Genomic DNA, 10,760 nt, shown 5'->3' with positions numbered 1-10,760 from the left:
TAAACACAAAAAAAGTGTCATTAATGTTCATTCTACATGTCATGTTCAGGAATGTGTTTGGCATAGGACAAAAAAAATATACGAAATATACGTACTACATAGCGCGGCCTGGCAACGGGAACCCCCCAATTTCCTCGTTCCATTGGCACAATCTATTTCCAGTGTTAATTTTGTCAGCTATTTTAGATTTAGTCTTAGGCCGAATCTCGATTCTTCCCCTTGCCCCTTTTGCTTTGACTTTGTCTTTGTCTTAACCCTAGCACTTGCAAGTGTAAGGGCCAAGGGCTGAGATCTTTCCCCTATGAAATGAGACGCCACTCGGTTTCGGGTACGTCACGTGGTTTCGGGTACGTCATCATTCATCGTCGCCAGCTGGCTGCCCCGTCACCAGAGCGCCGAAACGCCAATAAAAGCCAGAGAAGAAGAGCGCCGGAATCAAATCACTTCGAAGATGCCGTCTGCAAGTGCGTGCGTGTCCATTGCGATGTTTTTGGTTCTTTTTTTGCGATTGTCTGCAAGAAATCGCAGACTTCAAGCAAGGAGAAGAGGTCTACGACGCCTCCAAGTGCTGTTGGATGAAACTTTGGTATGTATGGATTGTTTGCAAACATCGTTAAGTTGTTTAACGCTAACCGAACTAACCAAAACAGTAGAGCTCGACACGGGCAAATTACATGTAGCCTACTTGTTATTCTAAATGACATGACATGTTATTGGAATAGGAACCCAGTAAATATCTGTGTATAATATTTTGCTTTGACGGTTAACTAAAAGTTAAGGATGTATGCAACTCGTGGGTAATATCGATGCACAGCAGTCACTATGTTCTTTGTGCAGGGGGAGGGGAGACATAACTGTAGCCATGTGCTTTGTTGTGGGAAGACGTAAACAGTTTAAAGTAGTTTGATGGGGGCATTTGATCGTTGAAAATTCACTTCGGGACTCCGTAGTTGCATGTAGTATATTTAGGAGATAAACAAAAACAACAAGCTCGAGAGAAGCACAGTTCGACCCTTCCCGTCACCTCTTGTCTAAACATGCTCTTGCACATATGCAGACAAAATAGCACCTAATAATCTAAGTTACACACACGGAAACTGTGAAAAGCCATATTCCTGCTTACTTGATTCATACAAAGTAATGTATTAATACAAGGCACTTGATTAATATATTCTTAAGTTATTAACAGTGATGACAATTATCTCCATCAGCATTTTTGTCCCAACTCAGTCCACTAATGGTGTGTAATGTTTTTCTTTTCCAGACTGGTGCTCCGGCCAGATACTGTGCCTTAAACCTGAACATGCCTGTACTGCGCATTTGGTTGGATGTGGAGTCGGAGCTGAGGCAGGATTTCCGCCTCAGCAGAACAGCAATGCGCAGTTTACAGAGGCTTTTGCACAGGGAGCAGGACCATGGCTGGGGTAATGATTTGGAAGTCCTCATCTACACCTATTGGCTAGCACATGGACTCTCTTACCGGGTGGTGTCCCGTGTCTTCAACGTGCCAAAGCCTCATCCACAGAGTGGCCCAGAACATATGGGACAATCTGGGCAGAGCAATCAGCTTTCCTCCAACAGCGAACCTGCCCGCAGTTGGTCAGGGATTTGCTAACATTTCGGGAACCCCTGCATTCCACAATGTGGTTGGAGCTATCGACGGCAGCCACATCCGAATCAAACCTCCACAGCGTCACAGATTGGACTATTTGAATTACAAAGGTTTTTACTCAGTAAACATGCAGGCAATATGTGACTCTAATGGGAGGTTTCTGGACATTTATGTGGGGTACCCGGGATCTGTCCACGATACACGTGTTATGAAAAATAGCACTTTTTATACTGCAAGACGGTATCCCCCAGCGGGCTACATCCTTCTGGGTGATGGTGGGTATCCCTGTCTGGAAACTCCAATTTGCCTCATCACTCCATTCAAGGAGCCAGTGCAAGGACAAGTACAGCAGAGGTTCAATTACCACCAGGCAAAGGGGCGCAGCATAATTGAGAGGGCGTTTGGAATGATGAAGACCAGGTGGAGGTCGACACTTTTCAAGGCTTTAGAGGTGAAGCCCACATTTGCACCACAGGTCATCGCTTCATGTGCCTTTTTGCACAATGTGTGTATGGACAATGGTGACACTCTGGTTCCAGATGAGGACATTTTAGGAGATCGGCACGACCCCCAACCTCCCCGTGAACCCATGGCATACAACGAAACCTCTGGGAATGATGTCAGAAACAGAATGGCTGCCCAAGTTTCAGGCAATGCACAAGCCCCATGATGATGACAATTGTCATATGTATATATGTATATATTTTACATTTCTTTTGTGTTCACGTTGGTGGTGGTTGTTTTTTTACATGAGTGTAGATGTTATCTGTATAAGTCTGATTGCAATAAATCATTTCATACACAGTGCATAGTGTTTTGTGTATCTGTTTGTCACCAGTCATCTGTTTTGAATGGCATTAATGTTCAGAAACACTTTGTAAACAAAATTATTTTTAAATAAAATTAACATAAACATAACACAAAAAATATATATGTACAACAATAACGACTGAACTGCAAAAAATGAACAAATGAACAAACAAAACCAAAATAACCCCTACATTTTGTCAACCATTTTTTCAAAAAGACTCAAGAGACGGTCTGTTTTCTCCTGACTTTCTGTGTGCCGTCTTTTCTCCTCTTCGTTTCGCCTCTCCTCTTTTGCTGATTCCTCTACTAGGAATTCCAGTACTGGATTTTTTATTTTATTTTTTCTGGGTGAGGGAGATGGGGAGCCTGTCGCTGCAGGGGGGCTGGCTGCAGAGGGGCTGGCTGCAGAGGTGCTGGCTGCAGAGAGGCTGGGTGCAGAGGTGCTGGGTGCAGAGGTGCTGGCTGCAGAGAGGCTGGGTGCCAATGGAGGCTCAACCATTTCCTAACGGAACAAAATCAATCTTGATTAAATGTTTGTGGTCATGTCAAATGTTTGTGTGTACTTGACCAAAGGCATATGGCCATATAGATGTAAATAAGGTTGGTTTCAACCATCTTGTCATGGCTTTAGACAAAGGCCAACCATCAGGGTCTGATTGCCCTGGTAGACACACAAAAGGCAGGAACCATGTCTGATGGCCCTGGTCTAGGGTATTTAACACCTGAGTGGAGGTGAAATTGAAGCGTGCTCTTGTTATCTGAATGTGTTTTCGGTATGTGAGTTATGAAATGCCACATAAACCACACCAATCAGAATTGAAGTGATAAATAACAGGATATGTACAGTATGAAAAAAATATGTGCATTAGGAACAGTATAGTTAGTTAACAGTTGTGGGACTGTAAAACATGAGCTGGAAGGGTAGTGGTATAAATAACAGGATATATACAGACTGAATGAAATAAGATATAAGTAAACAGCAACAAGGTAGTGCAAATATTGCAGAATGTTAAGTACAGGTGAATGAGAAGTGATGGTAAAAGTGATAAAACAGAATGAGGTAAGTACAGTGAATACTACGGAACAGTAAACATATGGAAACAGTAGTGTTCAATGGCTGGGAGAAGGTTCATAGCCGTCCAGGCCAGGGTGGAGGGGGTGAGTACAGTCACAGGAGGAGGGTGTGTGAGGGTGAATGGCTGTATGGCCGGTACTTTATGTATATATTTATATAAATGAAAGGGAGAGAGAGAGAGAGAGAGACTGCACATTGCAATAAGAGCATGTTCACATTCTGCTATTCAGAAAATCCAGACCACTCAATGTACTCATTACATACCATGAGGAGTTGCGTGGGATCCTCTGAAAAGGAGGCCACCACCACAGGAGGGTCCATTGCAGGCCTGTCACCCATCACCTCGTGCATATCCTCAAAGAACTGCCAGTTGGCAGCAGTCACCTCCCCCCTGTCAGTCCCCGACCCGGTTTTGGGTGTTCGTAGCTCCTTGAAGGACACACAACATATACAACATAAACTAAATAATTCATACAACTAACGTATGCATTGACAAATTATTTAGCAAACATTTTTGTCCAAAGTGACGTACTAGAAATCTCAGGGTACAAGCAATATACAGTAGACCTCTAGTGTGACAATAAATACAATTTGACATAAGAAAAAAACGTGCCGAACTAGTGCAAGCAATAGAAGAAGACAAGAAGGGAGGTGCACTCGGAAGAGAGCTTCTTGAAGGCAGAGAGGGAATCCCCTGCTCTGGTAACTCATTGCCTTGAATTGTGAAGATGTAGAGTTTTTTCTTTACCACAACATCACATACCCTATATCTCTGCTTAAGGTTCTCCCACTTCTTGGCAGCCTGCTGTCCTGAAATCATCCCCACCAGCCCCATCTCTTTCACCAGTGTCCTGTATCATAACCAACAACAATGTACGCATGGACAGGAATTAATTACAACTGATTACAATAATAGGCCTAATAATACAATAATTAATGGCTACAACATTGATCGCATAACTCACTCCCATAGCTGCTTAGCCAAGAATTTCGATCTCACAAATTTGTGATCATTTTCTGTTTGAAATCTTATCAGATGTCGGGTTTGCTCTGGCGTCCCTGGATAATACAGGATGGTACATGTAAAGCACAGGTGGATGTCTTAAAACAAGTGCCGTCATTCACAGATATCAAACGGAATTCGCGGATAAGTTATCTGTAGACATGCGTGACTGTATGAGCTATGAAACTAGTTTAAAAAAGTTTCAATTATGGTTGCAAATATATATACGACTGTATAGAGCACAAAACTAGACTGTCGTAATTGTTTTGTGGACGGTAGGCCTACATGTAAAGCACGGATCGATGTCTCCAAAACAAGTGCTGTCATTCACAGATATCAAAAATAATTTGTGGATAATAACGTTATCTGTACACATGCATGGAGTCAGGCTAGTCCGAGAAATGCGTGACTGTATGAGCTATGAAACTAGCGATTTAACAAAGTTTCAAAGAAGAACATGGTTGCAAATATATATGTATACGACTGTATAGAGCACGAAACAAGACTGTCGTAATTGTTTTGTGGACGGTAGGCCTACATGTAAAGCACGGATCGATGTCTCCAAAGCAAGTGCTGTCATTCACAGATATCAAACGTAATTCGTGGATAATAAAGTTATCTGTACACATGCATGGAGTCAGGCTAGTCCGAGAAATGCGTGACTGTATGAGCTATGAAACTAGCGATTTAACAAAGTTTCAAAGAAGAACATGGTTGCAAATATATATGTATACGACTGTATAGAGCACGAAACAAGACTGTCGTCACTTTTAAATTAATTATAAGCGAAAAATACTTACATTTGTGGGACTTCTTAGATGCTGCCGCCATCGTTGAAGTGTTTTCGCTATGTGCCGGTTTCGCTATGCGCTCTGGGATATCCCTTGGAGGAGCAAGTGAGCTCTCAAATCATCTTAAAAATAAGGGGTACATAGCACTCAATCTTATCCCTTAATCTTGATCAAATTGGGTATTGAGACACCACTAGCTCTCACATGAACGCGCAACTTCAAGGGTAAGGGGGAAGATAAGGGGTAAGGGGAAGTATTGAGATTGGGCCTTAGTCTTAGTCTTTTGACGAAAATGCTTAGTATATTTAGTCACATTTTAGTCATTGTTTTCCTTTGTAGTTTTAGTCAACTTTTAGTCATTACTTTTAGTCAAAATGTTTTCTCTTTTTAAACTACTTCAATTAGGCTAACCCTATATAGGCTATATGGACACCTGCTAAGTTGTTCCACTCAAATAGAGTACTAAAGTGAAAACGTTACGTTGTCCTGGCAACCGGATTTTCAGTTCTAAATAACCGAACGAGAGATGGCGTTCTCCATTGCTTCCATGTGTTGTTTCTTTCAAAATTAAAATAAATCAATTTCAAGAGGTGAAAATCACTGCCAATCGAAAAATGTCGAGGCGTTCATCTATTCCCCTGGGGTATTAAAAGGAAAAGTTTGTAAACGTTAGTTTAGTTTAGTTTTTTTTTTTAATTTGAAGACAATCTATTCTCAATATTACTTACATCATTGGTAAAGCAAACTCACAAATCAATTCGCAAAAAGATTGTTCCTTTTCTATAAAAGGTTTGTGTGGCATAGGATTTCCCCTTGTTAATTTGGTTTGTGTAGAACCGAAAATCTGTTGCTCTCGAAACGTGACATCACACTTTAGTACTCTTGTCTGTTCAGCCTTCAAAACGATAGCTGGTAAATTGTGAAAAATGCATTAAACTGTAATCAGAAAACGCGGTTATATGCTATAAACCCTATAGTATCTTGGGTATAAAGGCTGGGAAGATTTCGAATCATGTACAATGCATAACGTTAGCTCATAGCTGAGTGGACCATACCTCCTGTTGCCAAGTCGTAGCTAAGGTCCGTTCTATTTACTGGAGGAGTGAACAGTTGCATAAGAACCTTACGGGAGTGTACTGATTGGAAAATATCGTGCATTTTGAATGTCCAAATAGCACACCAATAGCATTTTCGTCCTGTCTCGTCTCGTCAACGAAAACAAAATGACATTTCGTCATCGTTTTTATTATCACAGATCTATTTTTAGCTCGTCAACGTCTCGTCTTAGTCACGGAAAAAACACCTCGATTTACACGTCCTTGCATTACTCAATTTCATTACAACAACTATATATCTTCAGTTAATTATCTTGAGTTGATTATTTAGGTATGCATCGTTTTACTTATCCCTAAACTATCCACCAAACATACAGTATGTAGACAACTGCAAACGAAGTGTTCCCTCAGTTTATCTAAGCACAACTAGGTCTACTGTTATCCTGCATGTGTTCTCGTAATGTAAATCTGTAGTCTGATAAAGCCATTTACAATCCATTAAAACCATGCACAGAAAGCTGCCTGAAAAGATGATTAAAACAGTAGTAATGAAATCAGGGTAAAACACATACCTTCTCTGACCATTGCTGTGAAATTGTGCTGTCATTAGCTGACTCCATGGCTTCTCTGTAACAAAAACGTGCAAATACTATTAATCAACTCAAACTAGTTCATCCGTTTTGGCTAGGCCTACTAGTCTTGAGCTTATAATCATTCGAGGCTATGTTGTTAAAGAAAATTATATGACGTTTGCATGCAAGTGGGCAAAGCCATCAGGATCGTGCGTGCAAGATGTAATTAAGCCGTAATGCTACTTAAAATGACTTCTTTATTATGCCAGAATGTTCCAATAGTGCAAAAGCAAGTTGAAGACGCCGAGATAATCGAACGCTCCACGACAAACATTTACCTAATAAAACTGTCAAAAGCATGAAACCTCCACTTTATTAAAACCGTCTTGTCGGGTAAAATACGCAAAGCAGCAAAGCTATGATCAAATCCAGCAACTAACTTTCCTTAGCGATTTTCAGTAACACTGACTAGCCTCCCTAAAATGTTAAGTTCTACTCGATTAAAAACGTATGAAATAATGCTTTCGAGGCTATGAAAAAATGTTAAGTTCTACTCGATTAAAAATGTATGAAATAATCATTCAAGGCTATGTTGTTAAAGAAAATTATATGACGTTTGCATGCAAGTGGGCAAAGCCATCAGGATCGCGCGTGCAAGATGTAATTAAGCCGTAATGCTACTTAAAATGACACGTCAAACACTGTACACATTTTAGCAAAATAGCTGTGGAGAGTTATACAGAAATGGCTTTGGTGAACATTTTTCTTACCTGCATGCATTCATACATCCATCTTGACCATCCATCCAAGTCTTGTTATCCAAACTTTTGCATTAGGTGAGGAGATATCCCGCGAACTTGCCAGGTTGAAATTGGGGGAGGGGTACATTAAGGTTTATCTTAGGACCATACACCTGTTTGTGTTTAAATGAAGGCGCGAACTACGATCACGTGTTACAGCAGTGGGGGGTTGGGTCGTCAGTGCTAGTCTATCTTAGGACCATACACCAGTTTGTGTGTTACTAAAGGTGCGAACTGCCGTCAGTGAGAAGGGATGCAGAAATACACATGATGAGTTTAAACAGTTTAATAAGGCTATTTAATAGTGAATTATTGTAGCAAGGACTTTTATTCTAAAACAGTTGTAGGCACAGGAAACAGTTGGAGGGAGACATGGTTGATGGCAACTGAGTTGGAGTACCCAAAAAGTACTAGAATTATATTTTGTTGTATTTGTGTTGTATTGCCTATTTACCTCCAAAGACAACACTTCTTGAGACTTGGGCGTGGCATAGAGGATGGGCGTGGAATGGGTGTGGTTTCAGAATTTCATACACACTGCAGTACCACAAAATGACCAGAGGGGTCCCCATTTTGGGGTCTCCACTTTGGAGTCAACCAGGAATCAACCCCTACACACACACACTTTGACACAAACACAAGATTCTGAAGACTTCTACATTTTCATTACCTAGTTCCTACAGACATATAAGCATGTCATTACAACCCCCCCAACAGCTTTTCCTTCTTAGGACCATGGTCTAGGTCTCAACTTTGTCTTCAAGTCCTAATATGGAAGGTATTTTTACAACCGCGAGTCTTAACATGGTCGCAAAAACAAGAACACACACACACACACACACGCACACACGCACACACACACACACACCTTTTTTCCCACTCATGACCTGCACCTTGACGTGGTGAGTGGGATTTCCACCAAGCCAGGTCAAACTAGTGTGTTCCAGCCTCACTATGTTAAAGGTAAACAAAAACAAATGTCTGACTGCAACAAAGTGCTCTATCTCTGTAAAGTACAATGGGGAATTAGAAAAGTCCTACATGGTTGAAGTGTATCTTCCAAATGTTACAGACAGACTTCTCAGTGACTTGGCTGAATTCATTGGCTTGGCTGCGTTCTGTTCCTGTTGTGGTAATAAGAAGTAGAGCCCACCATCTTCATCTGCGTGGAAGCTGCCTTCTCCGGGTCAACTTCGTCCTGGATGGGCTTCCGGCCCTGCTCCTCACATTAAGCATAGCCCAGCTTTACCCAAGACGCAGATGTTTTTTTCACTGTTATCCCTCAATAAAGTTTCTTTGATGTGTTGTTAATTATGTATGACTAATCCTGCCCTACTGTGTGAAAGGTGTGAAAACTTTGGGATAGCTTATGGTCATGATGTTTACGTTGAGGAATATGTAGTAGGCCTACTGCTTAGAAATGAATTTTTATGAAGCTTGTTTATATACTATTTCCCATGATGATAAATTAACATTTCATTGCTGTGAGTTGTGAAGAATATACAAATAAATAGTACATGCTCTGAATCAGAATACTAATTTCCCATGATGATATATTAACATTGCATTGCTGCAAGATTTGTGAAGATTATACAAATAAATTTTAAATCCGCTGAATCAGAATACTCTATCAAAACTTTAGTGATGGATTGTAAATGCCCTTACCGAAGTACTGTACAATAAGTGCAATTTGGAGGTACCTGCTTGTATTTCACTTGAGTATTTAATTAAACCGACTTATCTCCAGATGTTTGCGATAAACTGGAGGATGACGGTAGAAAATCCTGAAAAATAAATGATTGAAGAGCCCCACATGATCCGCTCGGAAAGTCATAGTCACGCTGATTACAGGTGTTTTTAAAATGCGCATACGGCTCTCACATGACAGCCACGCAACGGAATATATATATAATAGTGAAATGTCATATTGAGAACATTTAGATCGGGGGACATGCAACAATCGGGGTATGTGGACACCCCCGAATATTGACGGCTATTTCACATACTACTATCACAATTATAGCCTAACATAACACTGTACTAGACACAAATGTATTTTCCACTAGCTAGTGGTGGTCATTACATTGTAGTGAAACTAGTAAAGACAACACAGCTTTATGTTACGGCGAAACATGCAGGCACTGCAGCTCTAGTCTCGACAATGGGTTACTTTAGTCTGGTATTTCTCTTCACTGATTGGTTAGACAGCCTTCAAACTTAGTGGTCAAGCAAAGAAGAGGGAGGGGCTCGTTCTGCATACCTAATAGCCGGAGTGAATAACTAATAATTAAAAAATTAGTAGTGCAAAACCGCACATAAACAGTCCGGAATCCGTACGGTCGTGCGGTTTTGCACTTTTACCGCGCCATTCTAGGGCCACTTAGTGGCCTTCTTGGCTTTCCATACCCAACATCCTGCACAACTGGAGTTGTCTGGCTTTTTTAAAATCCAACAAATATCTCCATAGTCTTTTTCTCTAAATAACTCATGTCTTGGGCTACTTTCAGGATTGTTTCACGCTGTTCATCTGTTCTGTTTCAGCACACCTCACTTAACCAATGGATGTATAACGCGTCACTACGTAGTGTTCATAGCTACTGTATGTAGACAAGCAAACCACACACAAAACCGCCCACATTCCTAGGCGGAGAACAGTCCGATCTGGCAACACAGACCTTGTCATTGTTTCTGTAGCCGGCTGAGTCAAACACGCTATGATATTTGCTTCATCCATCACCAGCCAAATTGGCTGGCGACTTTACAATCGTACACGCAAAAGTTATTTTCTACCTGCATCTGGTGGGCTGGCAGGTGTTAATTTTAAGCTCTTGCTATGAGTGACCATGTGACCGTTGTTGGAGCCCTAATGTAATGTTTATATATTTAATACTTGTTTGGTAACTGCTTGATTTTAATCATTTTGTGCGTTGTTCAGTGTGTTAGTAACTTTGTGTCTTTTAATACTCCCAATATCTTTCTTTTATACAGAAGATGCTGCTGCTGCCTCAGCACTAGACTCCCAGACGGTTGCTCCAAAGGCTG

The 10,760-nt window shown here is 41.0% G+C and overlaps 1 protein-coding gene across 1 annotated transcript; it reads right to left on the bottom strand.

Moving 5' to 3' along the window:
* Nucleotides 1-2,372: 2,372 nt before the first annotated feature.
* Nucleotides 2,373-6,378, bottom strand: LOC130378667 (uncharacterized). Its single transcript, XM_056585377.1, has 5 exons — nucleotides 5,301-6,378; nucleotides 4,463-4,556; nucleotides 4,261-4,348; nucleotides 3,762-3,926; nucleotides 2,373-2,924 (listed from the first exon to the last, which is right to left on the bottom strand). Exons 1-5 carry the CDS (start codon nucleotides 5,329-5,331, stop codon nucleotides 2,610-2,612), a joined length of 693 nt encoding a protein of 230 aa, XP_056441352.1. The 5' UTR covers nucleotides 5,332-6,378; the 3' UTR covers nucleotides 2,373-2,609.
* Between the last annotated feature and the right edge of the window lie 4,382 nt (nucleotides 6,379-10,760).

The sequence above is a fragment of the Gadus chalcogrammus genome, unplaced genomic scaffold (genome assembly GCF_026213295.1).
Source record: "Gadus chalcogrammus isolate NIFS_2021 unplaced genomic scaffold, NIFS_Gcha_1.0 GACHA096, whole genome shotgun sequence".
NCBI lineage: Eukaryota > Metazoa > Chordata > Actinopteri > Gadiformes > Gadidae > Gadus > Gadus chalcogrammus.
The sequence above is the reverse complement of the archived record's forward strand: the minus strand, read 5'-3'. Positions and strand labels throughout refer to the sequence as shown.